This window comes from Phyllopteryx taeniolatus, chromosome 16 (genome assembly GCF_024500385.1).
Source record: "Phyllopteryx taeniolatus isolate TA_2022b chromosome 16, UOR_Ptae_1.2, whole genome shotgun sequence".
Classification (NCBI taxonomy): domain Eukaryota; kingdom Metazoa; phylum Chordata; class Actinopteri; order Syngnathiformes; family Syngnathidae; genus Phyllopteryx; species Phyllopteryx taeniolatus.
The window spans coordinates 3805807-3828855 of record NC_084517.1 but is presented as its reverse complement, the minus strand read 5'-3'; the positions used below and the strand labels follow the sequence as shown (position 1 = coordinate 3828855).

The window sequence follows — 23049 nt, the reverse complement described above, 5'->3', positions numbered from 1 at the left end:
AAAAGGTTCAGAAAATCTGGAGAAATCACTGCATGTAAGCTGCAAGGCCGAAAACCAACATTGAATGCCCGTGACCTTCGATCCCTCAGGCGGCACTGCAACAAAAACCGACATCAATGTGTCAAAGGATATCAGCACATGGGCTCAGGAACTCTTCAGAAAACCAATGTCAGTAAATACAGTTTGGCGCTACATCCGTAAGTGTAACTTGAAACTCTACTATGCAAAGCAAAAGCCATTTATCAGCAACACGCAGAAACGCCGCCGGCTTCTCTGGGCCCGAGCTCATCTCAGATGGACTGATGCAAAGTGGAAAAGTGTTCTGTGGAGTCCACATTTCAAATTGTTTTTGGCAATTGTGGACGTCGTGTCCTCCGGGCCGAAGAGGAAAAGAACCATCCGGACGCAAAGTTCAAAAGCCAGCATCTGTGATGGTATGGGGCTGTGTTAGTGCCGATGGCATGGGTAACTTCCACATCTGTGAAGGCACCATTAATGCGGAAAGGTACATACAGGTTTTGGAGAAACATATGCTGCCATCCAAGCAACGTCTTTTTCATGGACGCCCCTGCTTATTTCAGCAAGACAATGCCAAACCACATTCTGCACATGTTACAACAGTGTGGCTTCGTAGTAAAAGAGTGCGGGTACTAGACTGGCCTGCCTTCAGTCCAGACCGGTCTCCCATTGAAAATGTGTGGCGCATTATGAAGTGTAAAATACGACAACGGAGACTCCGGACAGTTGAACAGCTGAAGCTGTACATCAAGCAAGAATGGGAAATAATTCCACCTACAAAGCTTCAACAATTAGTGTCCTCAGTTCCCAAACGTTTATTGAATGTTGTTAAACGCTAATGTAACACAGTGGTAAACATTTCCCTGTCCCAGCTTTTTCGGAAGGTGTTGCAGCCATAAAATTCCGAGTTAATGATTATTTTCTAAAAACAATAAAGTTGATCAGTTTCAAAATTAAATAGCTTGTCTTTGTAGAGTATTCAATTAAATATAGGTCGAACATGATTTGCAAATGATTGTATTCTGTTTTTATTGATGTTTAACACAACGTCCTAACTTCATTGGAATTGGGGTTGTCCAAGCATCTTTTACACAAGCAAAATTCATGCAATTCAGTCAGAAGCCAAGAATGCATTCATCCACCCGTCCCTTTTGTACAGACTTACCCAGTGAAGCGGAATATTGCTGCAACTGTATGCGTTTCTCTTTCAGAGACACAGGAAAAAATTATGTGACTAGGTCAGTGCCAGTGTCTAGTTTTATGTATACAAAACTTGTAGGACTACAATTGTAAGAGCCGCTAGAGGTTGCAGGACTTGGCCAAATAAGGAAATCTGTCCCCGTTCTGGGTCCATCAGAACAGCGGGTTCTGCATGGTAAGACTTTGTTTACAAATAATTACACATCTTTTCATGTGTGGTGGAATAATTCTTGTGGGCCGAAAAGTATATACAGTATAAAGGATTCTCCAATGTAGCGCATTCAGAGAAAAAACAAAAAAAAATAAAAACAATTAAATTAATTAAGGAGACAGCTTAATTTCAGAGGAGTAAAGTCAACTCGTCGACAAGTTGACTAGTCTGTACAACCCCAAATACCCAGGACCCGATACTTTGGTTCATATTGTTCAGCACGTTAACAACAAAAACCAAAAGCCAAGTGAATCATAGACACAAAGTTGTAGTTCTGTCTTACTAAGGAAGGCGATCGTAAATATTGCATTTTTTCTTTTCAGCAGATGAAAAGTGGATCACTCGTACAGTAAATGCTTTTCTACACATTTACAAGCATGTGACTAGAGATGTTAACAGCGATGACAAAAGTCAAGGTTGTACACATAATACACTGAGCAAACTCGTACATTGGCTGTACCGTACAAGTTAACGACAATAATAATACATCGATATTTAAACATCTAGACCAGGGTAACTAATAGGAGTAGAGACACTCATTTTTGTCATTCGTTCTTCCATTTTGCAAGCACAGGTGCACATTACACATGTGCACAGAAGACCACTTCATCTTCAAGGAGATCTGTAATCAGTTGTGGGTTGTTCCTATAGCAACCAGGGACACTGGAGTAGACATTGAATGAAGCATACTATACATCCACAAGGCACCCTTATGTGACAATGGAATGGTCATTACCCATCCATCCATTTTCTGTACCGCTTATCCTCACTTGGGCGTGCAGGAGCCTATCCCAACTATGTCAGACACCCTGAACTGGTCGCCAGCCAATTGCAGGGTACATAGAAACAAACCATTCGCACTCACATTCACACCTACGGACAATTTAGTGTCAATCAACCTAACACGCATGTTTTTGAGAGGCACGGGGGAGAGCATGCAAACTCAGGCAGGGCCGGGATTTGAACCCCGGTCCTCAGAACTGTGAGGCAGATGTGCTAACCAGTTTTTCACTGTGCCGCCATGGTCATTACCATTCATTGTAATAATTTATACAGTGACAAGCAAGGGGAGCGGGAACACGAGGGCTAGAAAATTCTATTTTCAAATTTGCGGCATTGACGTGGTGGAGCCGAAAATGATATTTTGTTCACAGGGCCCAAAAAAAAAAAAAATGAATCAAAAAATCTCTTGTGGCACCCCTGGTAACAAGGATGTCATTCAATCAAATGTTCTTTTGCATGTGATTAGGTGCTGTTGTGAATGGAGTTCATTCCCCTTTCAATGGCACTCTTTCAGACGCTCATGTGCCTCATTGACTCAAGTCAAATCTATTGCTTTGATTCTCAGAAGAAAACTTTAATTGGTGGTATACACATTCTATCTGCAGCAAATTGAAACCTGAAAGCATTTACGGCATGTAATAAGAGGGTCAGAAATGATTGCATGCGTGTCAAACTCTGGGATATATCCAATTTGCCACCACGTCTGCCGTAGAAAGATTTTTTTTATACAATGTTAATTTCTTTCTGATGAAACTGTAATTGACCAACTCCCATTTGCATATTGCAACACATCCAAAATCCTGTGTCTTATTGCTGGTACACTGTGGTTGTGTGCATTTAAATTGCTTTTCTGACTTGAATGCAACAATAGTTTGTATAAAAAAAACAAAAAACAATCCTGGCAAAATACCTTTTTATATTAATTAATTCGTAAATTGAACTACAGTAGATGAGAATTGTTATTGTTTCGCACATATAAGTATTGGCTAGGATTGATTAATTCTGTTCTTGAGGTATAAATGCTGTACATTAGATATTCCTGTGTGTGAAAATAAACAGAACAGTGACTTTGACGCGAATATTTTTTTGCTTTTGTGACAGCTCAAACAATAAAACAACAAAAACAAGACCGATAAATGGCTTTTGATGTCAAAATAATAAATTATTTCAAGATACACAATTAAGTAACTCACCGCATTGCTCGAGTTGACCTGCTTGGCCATAATGATCATCGTTACATTTTGGGGGGAAACTTGCAAGCCTGAGAACACCAACCTAATTGTGAAATATGGGGGTGCTTGTGGGGTTGATTTGTTATAGGAGGGACTGGTGCACTTCCCAAAATAAATGGAATCATGAGGAAAGAACACGGTGTGGCAATACTGAAGCAACATCTCAAGACATAGCAGTAAACAGTTGGATTTTGAGTATGATGTGTTTTTTTTTTATTTTATTTTTATTTTTTTTAAACTGTTTTTGTCATGTTATGAGATAAATATTGAATGTGAAAACTTCCAGGTGATGTACATACAGTAGCACAATTGCATGCTGTTATATTCGTTTTTTCATCGTATTGATGGTTTGTATAATTGTGACATAATAGTGGATGATGTTGGGTAAGCCCCAGGTACTAAATGTACAGCCTTCCACTGTCTAGCCAATATAGTCTTATTAAAAAAAATGCACATTTACATTGTTCTTGATTTGTATTCACATCAGTGGCAGCATAAAAGCCGATTAGCACAGCTGTGAACAAAAATAAACCTTCACTGACATACAAAGTGAGTGAGTACTGATGATGAGCACTGATGAACGCCACTTGGGACCGCGTCACTTAGACCACATAATGCGTCCTGATACACTGCGATTGTTGCACGGTGTGACACGGCCAGCTGCAACCCCCCATGTCGCATCTCCGTCACCTGCCCCATAACTGTGGCACCTTCGCTTCTATTCTCAGCAACTGCAATCGTGTCTTGTTTGGCCAGCATGTTGACACAAAGTGCGGATTGAAGTGACGATAGCATTAAAGAGTTTCCTGTTGACTTCCTGTTGCCGACTTTGCTGTGCCATATTTAGCTAATCCAGCTAGTCATTCCTTGTCTATCCTTCAGCCTCATACCTTCCCTTCTGTTCACCCAACTCTGTCAAGTCATTATGATTCTTTAGAGACATTGTAGCTTTGTATCTTACAACCTCAGCTCTAATATTTGTTCCATAAAATTGTATTAATTTATTCCCAATAGGCAAGTCTCGGGCGGCACAGTGGACGACGGGTGAGCACATCTGCCTCACAAATCCGACCTCGCCTGTGTGGAGTTTGCATGTTCTCCCCGTGCCTGCTTGGGTTTTCTCCGGGTACTCCGGTTTCCTCCCACATCCCATAAACATGCGTGCTAGGTTAATTGAAGACTCTAAATTGTCTGTAGGCGTGAATGTGAGTGTGAATAGTTGTTTATATGTGCCCTGCGATTGGCTGGCGACCAGTTCAGGGTGTAGCCCGCCTCTCGCCCGGAGTCAGGCTCCAGCATGCCCGCGACCCTATTGAGGATAAGCGGTTTGGAAAATGGATGGATGGTCTAGTCTCTTCATTTGGTAATATTTCTATTGGCTTCTACAAGTTGGTGTTTAAGAGAAGAAGAAACTGAGAAAATAAATGCAAGTGAACTGCCATCAGTCAGTGACATCAGTTATATATTTAAGTTGTGATGAGTTTTATTTTCTTATGGTGGCTAATGTTTTTTCACACTTGAAAAGTAAGCGTGGTCAAGTATTATACCATTGTCTTTTTCTCCTTAATAAATTGTTTTATAATGCTTTATAGTTGAAGCGCTCTTTTCCAAAACGAAATAGAAACCAAATTTTAAAACGGTCGTGTGTGTGAAGGATGAATGCAGTGTTGTCTTCACAGCTGCACAATTTCAAATGAGCGGGAGGGTCCGGTAGGGCAATTTAAAACTACCCCATCGAGCATGCCTGCACAGCTAAGGTGAAAATATCTGCTGCGAATGTCAGAACATTTTGAAGGCAACAAAGACCAGGGCAGAGCAGGTCAAAGTGCACGTGCCATATGACTTTAATGTTAATTGAAACGACATCACTCAGCTCAGCATTATTGATTCATGTTTTTCATTCAAGTGAGACAAACATGCCGGTCTATCGGATTGTCACAACTCACTTTGTGTTTATGTTTATTAAACCCATTATTCTAAATAAACTGCTGGGAATTTTCAGGGACTATCTACGAGAACGAATTGATAGATTGAGAATGGATGGTCTCTGTTAAAATTAGCTTGCAAATAAAGGCTTATGAAGAAGATCACTTCTTCAGCACCATGCCCAATCAATATCCAGTGTGGGTTCTTAAGTAGAAGATACAGTGAGTACGGAAAGTATTCAGACCCCCTTAAATTTCTTTCACTCTTTGTTATATTGCAGCCATTTGCTAAAATCAATTAGACATTGGAGACAAATTCCTTGTGTGTTTTGGACATACTTGGCAAATAAAGATGATTCTGATTAAGTTACATTTTTTCCTCATTAACGCACACACAGTACCCCCAAAAAAAACAAAAAAACAATATTGCTGAAACTTTTGCCGATTTATTCAAAAAGAAAACATTTTATATCACACAGCCATAAGTATTCAGACCCTTTGCTGAGTATTTAGTAGAAGGACCCTTTTGAGCTAATACTGCATCTGTCTTTTGGGAATTATGCAACAAGTTTTTCACACCTGGATTTGGGGATCCTCTACCATTCCTCCTTGCAGATCCTCTCCAATTCTGTCAGGTTGGATGGTGAACAGTGGTGTACAGCCATTTTCAGGTCTTTCCAGAGTTGCTCAATTGGGTTTACGTCAGGGCTCTGGCTGGGCCATTCAAGAACAGTCACGGAGTTTTCCTGAAGCCACTCCTTCATTATTTTAGCTTTCTGCTTGGTTCCTTGTATTTTTTTTTAAGGTGAACCTTCGGCCCAGTCTGAGGTTCTGAGCACTCCGGAGAAGGTTTTCGTCCAGGACATCCCTGTACTTGGCCGCATTCATCTTTCCTTCGATTGGACAGGTGATGAGCAGTATCTGGTTTTCTCCACAAATACCGCTTAGAATTAAGTCCCAAAAGTTCTATCTTGGTCTCATCAGACCAGAGAATCTTATTTCTCACCATCTTGGGAGTCCTTCAGGTGTGTGTGTGTTTTTTTTTTTGTTTTGTTTTTTTAGCAAACTCCGTGCGGGCTTTCATGTGTCTTGCACTGAGGCGAGGTTTCCGTCGGGCAGGTTATATAGACAGGTGCGCGGCTTTCCTAATCCAAGTCCAATCAGTATAATCAAACACAGCTGGACTCCAATGGAAGTGTAGAACCATCTCATGGAAAATCAGAAGAAATGGACTGCACCCGAGTTCAATATATGAGTGTCACAGCAAAGGGTCTGAATACTTATGGCTGCGTGATTTTTCAGTTTTTCTTTTTGAATAAATCTGCAAGTTTTTTTCTGTCAATATGGGGTGCTGTGTGTACGTTGAGGGGAAACAAATAACTTAAATGCTTTTTTTAACAAACGGGAATGCATTTGTAAATGAAAAAACATGCAAAAAGAAAAACTTGTTTTGAAACTGCTGTGGCGAGCAGTGTGGTTCAATCCATAAAAAGCTTGTTTTCTCCGCTTTTGGTCAGGAACTGGTGTTTTTGTTGAGACCAACAACCCATGTTGTACTGCTAATTACTAAAGAACAGTAAAAGTTAGAAACAAACTTTTTTCGGTGAAAGAAGAGTGTCTACTCTTTCTTTTGGTAGGTTCAGTGCACATTCAGAACGCAATATTATGTGGGTCTTCAAACATCAGTCAAACTGCTCTCTATAACGACTCGCAGTATGGAGAACTCTGCTTTGAAAACAACTGGCAGGGAATGAGTCTTGAGTCTGATTGGCTAGAAACCTTCCACAAAAGTCCAGTTTCATGTCCGACACAAAACAATCATTTGGAAGACAGAATTTAACAATATGGTCGCCTAGAAAGTTTGACAAGCCAAGCACATTACTCCATAAATGTTATTGATTTGATTCAACTCCAAAATGTCCTTTTGGATCAACAAACTACTTAACTACTGTCGTAATCTAACTTTTGAAAAAAAAAAAAAAAAAAAAGTATTATCTAACCCTTGCAAATGTTGTCGCAAATCGTGTGAGCAATCTGACATTTCTGAACGAAAAATTGCAATGTAAAATATGAAATATTACAATTTCAACAGTATTATGAATCAGTTTATTGACACGGGTGCAATTTACAGGTCAAAGGAGATTGACCAGTTTATGATTGTATTCACTCACTGTCACCTTATCCACCAATATTCATAAACAAACAAGTGTTTAAGTGTTTAATATTGCATAATATTAACTCAATATGCAATTATATATTCAGTCCATGCCTTTTTTTTTTTTTAAATACAGCTTTCGTGTACTGTACTTGGTTTGACTAAAATTTATTGACAGATAAGATCTGTCACGTAGGGGGTTTGGAGGTGCTGGAAGCAAGGCAAAACGTGGAGGGCCCAAGTGCAGGGAAGCAGGGAGCCAAAGCAGAAGTCTCCAAAATGATATTTAATTCCAAATCAAAGGCAAACAAAGCTCACGAAACAAAGTCCCAAAACCAATAATCGAAGTAACAAAAGAAACACTTGAATAAACCTAAAACTGGAACAAAACACGACGAGTGGAACTACAGGTGACTTTGACATGTGACACAGACAATGAACCAACCGGAAGTGAAAGAAACCAGGGAACTAAATAAAAAAACATTTTTGGACGAGACAACGAGGAACACCTGGAAAAGACACGAGCGGCGATAACGAAAGGAGCGCACGAGACATGAAAAACATGGGACACAGGAAAACATGAAACAACGACCACACACAATCCGAAACAAAACAAGATCAAGTACGTCCAGTACAAGTCAATTATTAATACGCTAAAACAATTGAATGTGAGCAATATTTAACAGCAACTAGTTCCTATTTGCGGCACGGCGACAGAGTGGTTAGCACATCTGCCTCACAGTACTGAGGACTATGGTTCAAATCTGGCCTCGCCTGTGTGGACTTTTTACATGTTCACCCTGTGCGGGTTTTCTCCGGGTACTGCGGTTACCTTCATCCCACAAAACATGCATGGTAGGTTCATTGAAGACTCTAAATTGCCCGTCGGTGTGAATGTTGTTTGTTTATACAGTACAGTGGGGCAAAAAAAGTATTTAGTCAGCCACCAATTGTGCAAGTTCTCTCATTCACATTTTATTCATCAACGCAATATGCCTACAAATACAGCTCCACATAGGCGCAATTGTTGTGGGTTCGAGTGGCTGTTAAAAGTGTACTTGTTAAAATGCTTTGCATGCGTCACGGTGACTTGGACACATTTGATTCAGTCAACACCTGCCCATGTGTTCCAGTTTTAAATTTAGTCGTCACCTCTCTGCTATAAATAGAAGTCGTTTGACCCTTTGTTTGCCTGGGCATTTAAGTTGCTATTGTAGCACTGACACACACACACACACACACACAAACCAGATGTTGGGAACAACCCAAGTCATCCATACATACAAAGAAAAGTACAACAAATAAGATCAGAAACTCCGTTGTGTGTAATAATGTGAAATGACACAGGGAAAAAGTACTGAACACATGAAGAAAGGGAGGTGCAAAGTATTAAATAAATACCAGTTGGCGGGTTCAATACTTGTCATTTCACATTATTACACTCATCTTAATTTCTGAGCACCTTTATAGCACCTTTGGAAATAGAGCGGCTGAAATAAGTATTTAACACGTCAGCATTTTTCTCATTAAATATATTTCCCAAGGTGCTATTGACATGAAAATGTTACCAGATGTAGGGAACAACCCAAGTCATCCATACATACCAAGTTTTTGAAAATAGAATAATGACGGAGAACATTATTCGAGTGTTTGGAGCCAGCTTTGTGACTTAAAACCATCGTGCAATGACTGAAATGCATCAGATGGATGGCCTTTTAGAATCAGAATCCTCTTTATTTTGTATGTTCAAAAAACACACAAGGAATTTGTCTCCAGTAGTTGGAGCAGCTCTAGCTCTTGTACGACAATAGTCAGTCAATTGACAAGAGAACACTTTTGAGACATAAAGACATTGAGAAAAACAATGAATGAGCAATAAAGGTTTTTTTTTGGACAATTGTGCAAAACGATGCAGAGTCCTCTAGCAGTTAGAGCAGTTTGATTGACTAATATAACAATAGTCCGTTGCAATGACCATTGTGCAAAGGGCGCCGAGACTTCAGGGAGTGTATGCAAGTTAAAAGTGACTAGTAGCGCGATAATCTGGGACAATGTTGATTGTGCAAATGTTGCAGATACTCCTCAGTCAGTGTGCAAGTGGTGCAGATGCTACTCTGGCATGAGTGGCCAGTATTGGTCAACAACAGACATGCAAATAGGCTCGGGAAATAGGGGCACAGTTTATGCAAACTGCAGCTCACGGGCATGAATTTAAGTATGTAGTATATTACTGCAGCTTACTGAGTCGGTTGTGAAACTCTTCTTTGTTTGTGTCTTCAGTTACGAGCGTGGTCACTGAACAAATTCGATTCGTAACTTAAGGCACCGCTGCATTTGTCATTCTATCATGGCTGTCATCCTCGCAAACGAATAATTTATAGAGGCAGCTTAAATTATTTATTTATAGTTTTTTTTTTTTTAAAGAATTTCAAATTTCTTTTCAGTATGGAAAGTAAGAAACTGATGATTGCACAGATAAAACAATGCATATGTAGTGAACAGTCATGTGGGAGCTTCGCTGCTCATCACTCAGTAGTCGCAACACATCGCTTGGGCATCAAAAAGGGAGCATCAAATAACACAAAAACACCATTAAAATTAATTATTCCACAGGCGGGAGACATATTGTACTGCATAAATTGCTTGTTGTTCCTCCAAAAAGAAAGTACCTGCTGCCCACCAAGCCTTTTCAGAAGAGTTAAAGCTGTTATAGCTGTAAAAGGTGGACCGATGTTATATGAAACCCTATTTATTGAGAAGGGGATGTCACTTCAGTTCATACAGTATGTGAGTCAAGGCTGGTGAGCGAATACTTTTGGCAATACAGTGTATATCACAAAAAGCTGACATTTGTATGTAGCCTTTTTATGACCACTGTGCCCCCCCCAAAATGGGTGTGTAATAGCGTGGAACGACCACTAATAGCTTTATGGAAAATGCTCATATGCGAAAACGCAAGCAAATTGTGCTGACTTAGCGCATTGAGTCACCTAAAGTCAGCCAGCACCTTATTGGCGCGGCCCTGTCTTCTCCCGAATGCCGCATCCGATGACATCTGGCCAATCAACAGTGCATCCATCTGATGTGTGTGCGTGCGTGCATGCGTGACAGAGCCAGGTCATGAGCAATGTCCTGCGGAAACAATAAGGGAGCAGAACTCTCACGAATCAGACCGCTGAGCCAAAACACAGCGGAAAGCAGTAACGCAACCTTTTGGGTCGCGACCCAGACATGGAGCATCTACATACAGTATGTACACTCACTCACGCACACACTCTCACAGCATAAACAGCAACAAAGCTGACCGTAGGTCCGTTGCACACAAGACAACATAAATCGGGCTGTTTTTTCCCCCCCCTTCACAACCAAGGACAACAAACGCCACACTAACAAACGCCACACTATCTTATTTAATAAGATTATCCTATAAGATTATTCTGTGGTCTGAGGTGTGTTAAGAGTGAATTTGTACTGCTAATAGGGTCCGAAACGGGTCGGGGCCCACATTTTTAAGTATTAAATGTCTTCATTACTTACTACTAAAAATCTTAAAAATGCGTGTGGAGAAAGCTGACTACTTCCCGAGTCATGACTCCGTGAATCGTGAAATGAGATGTGGCCAATCAAGAAGCGCCCTGACTGAGGACCAACGAAGCAGCCGTAAATAAAAACATAAAATAACATCATTCAAATGATTTATATCAGTCTCATGTTTTTATACACTATATGGCCAAAAGTATTCGCTCACCAACCTTCACTCAGGTACTCACAGTACACCTACTTTTACCAGTTTTAAAATAATAATAATAATTTAAAAAAAAATAATAATAAATAATAATACAAATAATAAACAAATAATAAATAAAATAAAATAATATTTATTTTTTTTACACAAGTACACTGGAATGCCAAAAGTATTGGCTCAACTGCCGTGACTCACATATGATTTTAAGTGATATCCCATTCTAAATCCGTATGCTTCGACTCTTGTGGGAAGGCTTTCAACAAGGTTTAGGAGTGAGTTGATGGGAATTTTTGCCCATTCTTCCAGGAGCATATGTTTGAGGTCACACACTGATGCTAGACGAGAAGGCCGAGCTCACTGTCCGCTCGAAATCAACCAAAAGGTGTTCTATCATGTCGAGAGCAGGACTCGTTGTGCAGGGTAGTCAAGTTCATCCATGCCAAGTCCTCTCATCCATATCTTTATCCATGTCTCAGTCTCTGCTATAATTCATCCAAAATTGTTCTATAGGGTTGAGGTTAGGATTGTGCAGGCCATTCAAATTCATCCACATCAAACTCTCTCATCCATGTCTTTATGAACCTTGATTTGTGCACTGGTGCACAGACATGTTGGAACAGAAAGGGATAATCCCCAAACTGTTTTGACTGTCGAAAACTCTCTCTCCCCTCCCCTCTCTTTTCTCAGTAATCAGCACCTCCTCAGGCCGCGCACCTGTCACCAATCAGCCTTCATTACCACCTGCATTACAGCCCGACAGATCCCAGAAATCCTCGCCAGAGTATTAGCGTTTCTCCTGCGTGCTCCCTCCGTGTTCCGCGCCGTGCTGACCTCCTCCGCCGCGCCACCCAGCCATCCACATGCTCACGCCACCCCCTGCTGCACGTTCCCCACCTCGACGACCTGCCAATACCCCCCAAGGATCCATCCTAAATATCCGCTTCTATGAAGCTTTCACCACAATCCATTCAGCCTCAGCTTGCTTCTGGGTCCAGTTAACATCAGATTGTGATAGAATACTCTGGCCAGCTTGGAACCAGCAACCCCCGAGGCGCTACAACATGCACTCACCCCCCGAGGCGCCCGCATAGGGAGACAGGACGAGGCTCTGCACGAGATCATGGCATCCTTTCCCAAATCCGGTTACTTTATCGCTTCATGCCCCTTAAGCCCAAAAGACCAGGCTCACCACGACCCGAGAGCGCAGTCGTGAGCCAAAGTATCACTTCCTCAAGCTCTTCTTCCTGTATGACTGTTCGCGCTTGCATTCTTGGTCCCACTCACAATACACCTGTAGTTGCCCTCATTGATTCAGATGACAATTTCATTCATGAAGGACTGACACTTCAGCTCCAACTCCCTCTCCAACCACTTCCGTCTCCCAAGAAGGTTACAGCCCTGGATGGGCGACTCATATGTCCTGTCACCCACCAAACAGTTCCATTCACCCACTTTATTGCCGGTAATCATCGTGAAAACATCCCTCATTTTGTCATCCCTTCTCCTGAGACCCCACTTGTCCTCGAAAATTCCCTGGGTCAAAAACATAACCCCGCCATAGACTGGACGCACTTGTCAATCACTGGATGGATTCCACCTGAGGAATATCATGATCTCTCCCCTGTTTTCAGCAAAGACCTGGCCAAAAGACAATTGCAACCAGACCCTGCCAAAATCCAAGCAGTCGATAACTGGCCCACTCACACCACCCGCTAAGAACTACGTTTCCTTGGATTCGCCAATTTCTACCGCCGCTTCATCCGCAATTATAGTAGACTCCCAATTCCTCTCACCAGTCTCACCTCCACCTGCTCTCCGTTCCAATGAACCTTAGCCGCATCCCAAGCCTTCGACCAGCTGAAAACCCTTTTCACCAGTGGTCCCATCCTATGTCATCCAGCTCCCTCCCTCCAGTTCGTGGTAGAGGTGGACGCCTCAGACACTGGGGCGGTAGCGAGTCCCTCACAGCGGGACTCGTCTGTGCCTTCTTTTTCCGTCGTCTATTCCCTGCGGAATGGAACTACGACGTTGCCAACCGAGAACTGCTAGCCATCATCTGGGCATTGGTTGGAGGGGACTGAAGTTTTGTTTGTTATCTGGACTTACCTCCGTTCCGCCAAACGCATTAACCCCCGACAAGCTTGATGGCCCCTTTTTTTGAGCCAATTTCATTTTAGCCTCTTTTTCTGACCTGGATCCCGCAACGGCAAACCTGACGCACTGTCTCGCATATACTCACCCCCCTCCAGCCCTGCCGAACAAGAAACAATCCTCACTTCCTCGTGCTTCGTTGGAGCGGCCACCTGGAAAATCAAACAGGTGGTAAAAGAAGCTCAAGACTCACCCGGATCCCCGGACTTGACTGCTGAACCGTCTGTTCGTACCTGATTCTGCACGCTCTGACGTCCTTCAGTGAACCCATAACTCCAAGCTCACGTGTCATCCCGGTATCAACCGCACCATCCATTTCACCCAACAACATTTCTGGTGGCCCAGCCTGGTCAAAGACACCCAGGAATTCGTCCAAGCCTGCTCCGTCTGTGCCCGAGGGAAGGCTTCACACCTGCCCACAGCTGGGGGCGCCCCTTACTTAGCGCAAGCCGCCCTTGGTCCCACATCGCTTTGGATTTCGTCAGCGGCCTACCCCCTCTGAAGGTAACACTATCATTTGCACTATTTGAAAATGCTAACCTCCTTGTTCTTCATGTTTTCAAACTCCACGGTATCCCCATCGACATCGTCTCGGAGAGAGGTCCTCAGTTCTCCTCCTTTGTTTGGAAGGAGTTCTGTAAAGCGGTGGGCGCAGCAGCCAGCTTGTCTTCCGGGTACCACCCTCAGACAAACAGGCCAGACGGAGCCTGGAGTCAGTCTCTGGAGTCAGCTCTTCGCTGCATTGCTGCACGATTGAGTACCCCCACAACTCCCTCACCAGCTCCGCCACCGGTATGTCTCCATTTATGGCCTGTTACGGTTTCCAACCTCCGTTATTTAAGGAACAGTAGCATGCCTCGATGTGAGGCCCAGGGGCAGGGGTTACCAGTATCTGGTAGACTGGGAGGGGTATGGTCCGGAGGAGCATGCCAGGATTTCCCGGAAGCTTATCCTGGACGACTCCCTTCTTTCTGACTTTTACGCGGCTCACCCGGGGAAGCCGGGCAGGACGCCAGGAGGCATCAGTTGAGAGGGGGGTACTGTCATGAACTTTCTCTGAGGTACCTCTTTTGGAGCTCGGGTGGTGCCTTGCGCCTCTCTCGCCCGCTCTCCTCCCCTCTCTCTTCGCAGTAAACAGCACCTCCTCGGCCGCGCACCTGTCACCAATCAGCCTTCAATACCACCTGCATTAAAGCCTGCCAGATCCCATAAATCCTCGCCAGAGTATTAGCGTTTCTCCTGCGTGCTCCCTCCGTGTTCCCCGCCGTGCTGACCTCCTCCTCTGCCACGCCGCCCACCCAGCCACCTGCTGCACGTTCCCCGCCTCGACGACCTGCCAATAGACCCCAAGGATCCATCCTAAATATCCGCTGCAATAAACCTTTCACCGCAATCCTTTCTGCCTCCGCTTGCTTCTAGATCCCCTTAACGTCAAATCGTGACACACTGTACATTTACAACCTAAATTATAAGATTTATTCCATGAACTTATATTAATTGTTAATTAATGTGACAAATGTTTCTATTTTCCCCTCTACCTATGTATAATGCGCACTATTGACTTTTGACAATTTTTGGGGGGGAAAATGTGCATTAAACATGAGAAATTACTGTAGTTTATCCACTCTTCATAAACGTAAACAAGGGGGGTTGGGGTTCCGGGGGGGGGGGGGCGGTACTGCGCGGCTGGGTGTGATGGTCCTCGGTCCCTATGTTTGTTCCGCTGGATTGGCCATGCGTGGCAGCAGTGCCCAGCAGTCCCCCCCTCCCTCCCATCCTCACAGGCCACTCCAGATTCAAATCCACTACACTAGTCAGGGGCCACTTATGCATGGGGGTAAGGACAATGACTGTCAGGTCCCATAGTAACAGGGGGGAGGTGGGTTTCCACTAGGCTCATGGTGGTGCTCCAGGGACCGGGCCCCTCTGGCTGGAAGGCTACTCGGGGTGGGGGCTCCTCTTCCTTTGCGCCGTGGCTACTCTCCTGGATGTCCCGCTTATCGTTCCCCTGTTGGGCGTCGGGGGGGTGTCTCGTTCTCCTGGGCGTGTGGTGGTGGGGGGGCTTTTTTTTTTTGTTACAATATATTAAATCATAACTAGGTAACAAATGTAAACAAAAAAAATATCCTCTTTAATTGTCGTTGCTTTGCTGGTCTGAGAACAGCTGTCTTACACTTTTTGCTTGAGCGAAACTAAAAGCCCCTAAAGTCAAGATGTGATAAAGTAGCCCTATGTTAATCGCAAACAGAACTCTTGAGAAACCACTTAAGGCTTTAAAAAGTCACCATCACGTAAGATTAGGATCGATAAGACTTCAGGAAGAGGGCCTAAAGTACAGATGAGTTCAATTTCAAACTGCAGCCAATGTAAAGACAATAAAAAAAATAAAAAAATAAAAAAAAGGTAATGGCCTTGCAAACAGCACGGCAACAATGGGATTTATAGCTAATGACTCTATGGACCGCTATGGCAACACGCTTATTTATAGTCGCAATGATTCCATACGGTGGAAGGTTACCTCACAGTATAAACCGTTAAAACCTTTCCACCAGTGTGCCGCTCAATAAAACACTTGTAGAGGAAACTGAGGTGAATTTCAGGCGACAGTGAAATTCATCATCATCATCATCATCATCATCATCATCCTAATTGTCATGGCGATTGTTACACTGTATAATGATTAGGGATTAGGGAATGAGCGAATGATTCCAGTAACAATTATTCCCTCCTACCTAATAGAACAGTGTGTACGGAAAGTATTCAGACACCCTTAAATTTTTCACTCTTTGTGAAATTGCAGCTGAAATTTGCTGAAATCATTGAAGTTCATTTTTTCCCCCCCTCATTAATGTACACACAGAACCTCATATTGACAGAAAAAAAACATAAACAGAATTGTTGACATTTTTTTTGCAGATTTATGAAAAAAGAAACTGGTGGGTTTTTTTGGTGAAACTGATCCATGTTCTGCTGCTGATGAGGGAAGAACGGAAAACGGGAACATGTTGTGTTCATCTGCATGGATTCGAGTTATGCATTTATCAATTCTACATTTAGGGAGCGATTGTTGACCGTGAATATAAGCAAGCGTTATAGTAACTCAGCTGAGAAGAAAACATGTGACCACACACGGTGCAGTGAGCAGAGCACAGAAGACATGCAAAAAAATACAAATAAAATAAAAAAACAGTCCAAATGATGAGTTTCCCTTATAGCCTATATAGAACTACATAATGTTGTGCACAAGCCCTCTTTAATCTTACATCCTGAAAGCAAAACACAGGGGCTAGAGAGAATGGTAGCGCCCCCTGGTGCCACGTGTCTCACAAGCTCCAAAGGAACGCAAGAGACAGTGTGTGTAACTCAAGGCTCGGGGGCCAAATCTGGCCAGACACACTAAAGTAAATCGAGTGAGCCTGCTTTATATTTCTTGCTAAATGGATTCCAAATGTTCACATTTTCTCCCATTTGAACAGATATTACAAGCATTTTATTTACTCAAATCCACAAATTGAGCACGAGTACATTATACTTAAGTATTCGGTTGTCGCCCATTTTCCATTTCAAATTCAATTTTGGTGTGAGGAAAAAAAAAAAAAAAACATCAGGAGAGGTGACAATAGATTTAACATGATCTTTCAGGGGAGACCATGACTGAACAAGTAAATAATAATAATCATCAGAATAAAGACGCGTTTTGTGGGTCATTCAAAAATAAAGGTGCCTTACCTCCTCCACGGTGAGAGGCATGCAGATGCGGTACTCCTTCATCAACATAGTCTTGACCACACGCACACACAAAAAATGTTCTTTTTCTTGTTCAAAAGCACTCTTGCGTCTCACGCGTTGAACTTCAAAGTGAGTCTTCTTGTTGAAAATCATTCATTGAGCGGAATGACAAGCCATTGAATTCCACCCCCACCCCCCCCCCCTCCACCCTCCCCCCACCACCCCGTTTCCCGCTCCCCCAAGATGCTGTGAAGTTCCCAGATGCCACCTTGATTGCTCTCACCCGTTTTTTGTCCCGTCTGGATTCGCCGAGTGGGAAGTTTCGGAGTGAGGCCAATATGAGGGAAAGAGAGAGTGAGAAGAGAGGAAAACCCCGATGGAACCCGAAACGCGTTTCGCAAAACAGAACTCCACACCTCAGTTGGGTCCACGCAGCTCCGAGCAGGGGAAAGAAGAACACGGAGATCCCAACTGAAGCCCACGCTGTCAAGTCAACGTTAGTGAGGAGGCGGGAAAACAAACTACGGAAGTGTGCTCTTCACAATAAAAGACACACGCCTGCTGTCAAACGCCAACTAGGGTATTTAATTGTTATAGAGTAGCGCAATTATTCTTAAATTTTGATTTAAACCCATATTCGTATTTACAAAGAAAAATAAATATATTTTTTTATTGTGCTAGTCGTCGTATAATACGGCCAGTTTTGTTTTATTTTGGAATACAAGATAGGAAGTGTGGTTACAGTTTGCTTTTTCCAAAAACAAATGTAGGCGTGGCATCATAAATGAATATGACAAGCCTTTAAGACCTCAGTGATTTCAAAGTCACAAAACCGGATCGTAACTAAGTTGAAAGCGCAACAAATTACATTTAAATACAATTTGAGGAGATATCAGTCATTTCACACACTACCTAAAACATGAACAAAAGTTATTTTTAAAAAAAAGGTTTATAATTTTACATCATTTCACGGTATTTTTGTACTAAACAAAACAAATATGCAGTGCTAACAATGATGAACTAATGTAGATTGTAACGATTATTCTTATTCTCAACAGCTAAATCGTTTGTATAAAACCTATAAAGCCTAAGGAAGAGCGGACCTTGGTCCATAATTACCAATTAGTTAAAAAAAAAAATGTGTTCTTTGCCATTCTTGCTCGATGTACAACTTCAGTCGTTCAACAGTCTGGGGTCTCCATTGTATTTTGCACCTTATAAGGTGCCACACATTTTCAATGGAACACAGGTATGGACTGCTGGCAAGGCGATCTAGTACTTGTACTTTTTTACTACAAAGCCACGCTGCTTTAACACATGCAGAATGTGGCTTGAGATGCTGAAATAAGTAGGAACATCCCTGAAAAAGACGTTGCTTGGATGGCAGCATGTGTTGTTCCAACACGCTGTATGTACCTTTCAGCATTAATGGTGCCTTCACAGATGTGCAAGTTACCCAAGCCATCAGCTCTAACACACCCTGATTCCATCGCAGATGCTGGATTTTGAACTTTGCACTGCTAACAATCCGGATGGTCCTTTTCCTCTTGAGCCTGGAGGACACGACGTCCATGTTTCCAAAAACAATTTGAAATATGGACACGTCAGACCACAGGACACATTTCTACTTTGCATCAGTCCATGATGAGCTTGGACCCAGATAAGCCAGCAGCGTTTCTGGGTGTTGTTTATATATGGCTTTCGCTTTGCATGGTAGAGTTTTAACTTGTATTTGTACATGTACTGAGGAATTGTGTGAACTAAACTGACAATGTTTTTCTGAAGTGTTCCTGAGCCCATGTGGCAATATCCTTTACATTATGATGCCGGTTTTTAATGCAGTGCTGCCTGAAGGATCAAAGGTCACGGGCATTCAAAGTTGTTTTTTTGGGGGGGGGTCTTATCCCTTACGTGCAGAGATTTCTTCAGATTCTCAGAATCTTTTGATGATATTGTGAGCCGTAGAGGATGAAATCTCTAAATTCCTTTCAATTCAAGGTCAAGGTCAAGATGCTTTTATTGTCAATTCTTCAATATGCATAACACATACAGAGGATTGAAATTACTCAAGGGCCCGCAGTGCTACAAAGACAGTACAAATAATATCCATCCATCCATCCATTTTCTAAGCCGCTTCTCCTCAGTAGGGTCGCGGGCGTGCTGGAGCCTATCCCAGCTATCATCAGGCAGGAGGCGGGGTACACCCTGAACTGGCCAGCCAATCCCAGGACAATATAACCAAATAACCATTTGCACTCACATTCACACCTACACACAATTTAAAGCTGTCAATTAACCTAGCATGCATGGTTTTTTTGGGGGATGTGGGAGGAAACCGGAGTACCCGGAGAAAACCCACGCAGGCACGGGGAGAACATACAAACTCCACACAGGCGGGGCCGGGGATTGAACCCCGGTCCTCAGAACTGTGAAGCTGACGCTCTAACCAGTCGGTCACCGTGCCGCAATAATAAGATCAATATAAAAAACTAATAAAACTATGTTATATACAGTATAAAAAGTAATAATTGAATGTGCAAATATCAAAGATCAGGTGCCGTGTGCAACATAGTCAAGGTCAGAGAGCCAAGGCAAATAAGACATATAAATTAGATGAGAAAACCCCAATGCTGCTAAAGAGGCGAGTGCGACTCTGAGTCTGGTGTGTGTGTGCATGTGCATGTGTATGTGCATGTATGTGGGGCGTCAGAGTTCAGAGTTCAGGTGGGAAGAGCCGGCAGAGAGTTCAGATTCCTGAGAGCCTGATGAATAAAACTGTCTTTGAGTCGGCTAGTCCTGCCCCGCAGACTCCGCAGTCTCCTCCCTGATGGCAGCAGACTGAAGAGGCTGTGTGACGGATGGGTGGCATCTCCCGCTATGCGGACGGCTTTGCGGTTGAGGCGGGTGCTGTAAATGTCCTGCACGGAGGGAAGAGAGGTACCGATGATCTTCTCAGGTGCCTTCACTATGCGATGGAGAGTCTCGCGGCAGGATGCTGTGCAGGTTTGGTACCACACAGTGATGCAGTTGGTCAAGATGCTCTCTATGGTCCCTCTGTAGAACGAGCACATGATGGCAGTCGGGGCTTCAGCTTGCGCAGGAAGTAAAGTCGCTGGTGAGCTTTCTTGGCCAGTGATGAGGTGTTGCTGGTCCAAGAGACTCGGTGATGTGCTCTCCCAGGAACTTGGTGCTGCGCACTCTCTCCCCCACAGCACCGTTGATGTTCAGGGGAGCATACTGGGAGTGCAGTCTCCTGAAGTCCACAACAATCTCCTTGTTTTTTTTCAGCAGGGTGAAGAGGAGGGGACTCAACACAAAACCTTGAGGGGCCCCCGTGTTCAGAGTGATGGTACTGGATGTCGTGTTGTTACGTTCAGAAGAACGAATCTTTTTAGTGAATGAACTGAACCGAATCAGTTTATGAAATGATTCGTTATTTTAGCTTGAAGTTGATGTTGGTCTCCCACTTCAGGTCCTGAGAGACTGTAATTCCCAGGAACTTGAAGGTCTCGACGGTTGACACGGAGCAGTTGGACAGCGTTAGGGGCAGCTTTGCCGAAGGATGACTCCTGAAGTCCACGATCATCTCTACAGTCTTGAGCGTGTTCAGCTCCAGGTTGTGACGGCCGCACCACAGCTCGAGCCGTTCCACGTCCTGTCGATATGCAGACGTTTGTGTAGAGGTTGAAGAGCAGTGGAGAGAGGACAGATCCTTGGGGCACCCCGGGTGCGTGTACATGTACGTCAGGAAGCTGTAAATCCACTGGCACATGGCAGGCGAGACGTTGAGCTGGAGAAGCTTGGAGGAGAGGAGTTTGGGGATGATGCTGTTGAACGCCGAGCTGGAGTCCACGAACAGGACCCTCATGTAGGTCCCCGCGCCGTTGAGGTGTTCTAGGATAAAGTGCAGTCCCATGTAGACCGCGTCATCCACAGACCTGTTTGCTCGGTAGGCAAACAAATGATATTTGTTGATAAAGCGCTATATACCAGTTGAGAATTGCCGCTTTAAGACAAACAACAAAAAGCAAGAACTCCATCGTCCCAAAACCTTTCAGCTGTGTCTTTTTCTTTAAACCCCACTTTTCTTCCTTATTATAAAATAAATGTTTGTTTTCTAAACCAACAAGTGACATCCCAACCATTTAGTAGATGCTCATATTCTTAAAAAACTGAGTTAGTTAGAACTGCCCAAAAGAAGAGACGTGTACCAATGTTTAAAAAAAGGGGCGAGTGCCCTCTGGTGGTGAGTGAAAAAATACAGTGATTAAATGCTGAGCGGATGGATGGATGGATGGATCTGTGCTTTGTTATTGATGAACACGACCACCCTATGTATTGTAATATTGGTTATGTTTCGTATTTAGAGAGCCAAGTATTTTGTTGAGGGGCTGCTTGTTGTAAAATGTTTGAGAAGCACTGCTACAGGTTCATTTAATCCTACTGATAAATGTAAGAGTGAAAACTATTCCACAAAATAACAAGAACAGCTTTCAGGCAGGAGTCGCTGACCTTTTGGAGACTTGAACGCATGAGGGCGCCGAGCTCTTGCGAATTGTGGGAAATGGGAAAGCAAAAATGGAATACTCCCCCCCCCCCCCCCATTGATAGAGACACATGATGAACTTTAAAAAAATGATACATCCCCATAACAATTACTGTGCAGCTGTGTGGGCATGTGTTGTACCAAACACAATTAAGTTTATCGCTCATTACCACTTCACTCGATTTAATTGATACTTTTAATCTTTTACCTCCCACACGGACGCCAAATGAAAGTGTGACAAATAGAAATGTTGCACCGCTTACTTATTTACCGCAAGGCAACATCTCTGATTGGATTTAGAACAGGCAACCAAAAGCTCACCGATGCGCACACAAACAAACAAACAAACAAACAAACAGCGTGTGTTCCAGATGGTGGCGGCGAGGCGAAGCTGTTGCTAAGCGACCCGGCCTCCTCGCCTCTCAACAACATCAGCCGCCCTTTAGCGTCCGTCACTTCCCCGCGGCCGCCCTGTTACCGTGCAGAAAGGAAGCGCCTCGTTTCTCAGCATGTTCCATAGCAAGCGCGGGGAAACATTAATAAAGGGCTTTATTTTATTGGAGCCATCAGTCATAAGGTGGGAGGGAAAAAAAAAAAGAATACTGTTTGAAGGCGGGTGTATCGGAACTTACTCGTTCTTACATCCGAAACAGAATCAGTGTCATCTTTGATTGCCAAGTATGTCAACCAAACAAAAATGTCCCTCAAAGTATTCGTCGTGATGATCTCGTCTCAATTTACTCACACGTTTGCTTCGTGTGAAATCCAGTCAATTGAACACAAAGCTCATATGCTACCACTTTAGAGTGCCTCGTTGTCCACCGTGAGTGCATGCACTAAAGTAATAAAAAAGTCTGATTTGACAGCCAACGATTTTGAAGCCTCAATGAATATACTTGATGATGATGATTATTATTAATAGGATAGAGCTCATCTATGATATGCTGAATAGGCCTCCCAAACATTTTTGCTCTCTGACAAACGCGCGAAAAACCTCTCACACACCCAAAAGGCCTCTCACGTTCAGCAACAAACCTCTCATATGCAACCAAAAACCATTCACACACACACACACACACACGCAAACCTGTCACACGTTTCACACACCCCCTAAAAAACTCTCAATCACATTAAAAACTCACATAATAAAAAAAAACTCACCAACTCACACACATAAAGACTCTCACTCACCCAAAAACTCACTTACATCAAAACTATTTTGATACTAAAAAAAACAAACAAAAAAAAAACTCTCACAATTAAAAAAAAACTCTCATGCACACCAGATTAACCTCTCTCTCCCACACACACTCACACAAAACTCTCCCACACATCAAATAAGTTGTCTTCTGCT

At 43.2% G+C, this 23049-nt stretch overlaps 1 protein-coding gene across 1 annotated transcript in view; it reads right to left on the bottom strand.

Annotated features, from left to right (window-relative positions):
• Positions 1 to 17367, bottom strand: part of pitpnc1a (phosphatidylinositol transfer protein cytoplasmic 1a) — a 41396-nt gene extending 24029 nt beyond the window's left edge. Inside the window, exon 1 of the mRNA XM_061749094.1 lies at positions 17150 to 17367. Coding sequence (XP_061605078.1) covers positions 17150 to 17302 — 153 coding nt within the window. The 5' untranslated portion in view covers positions 17303 to 17367. The remainder of the gene's footprint in view (positions 1 to 17149) is intronic.
• Between the last annotated feature and the right edge of the window lie 5682 nt (positions 17368 to 23049).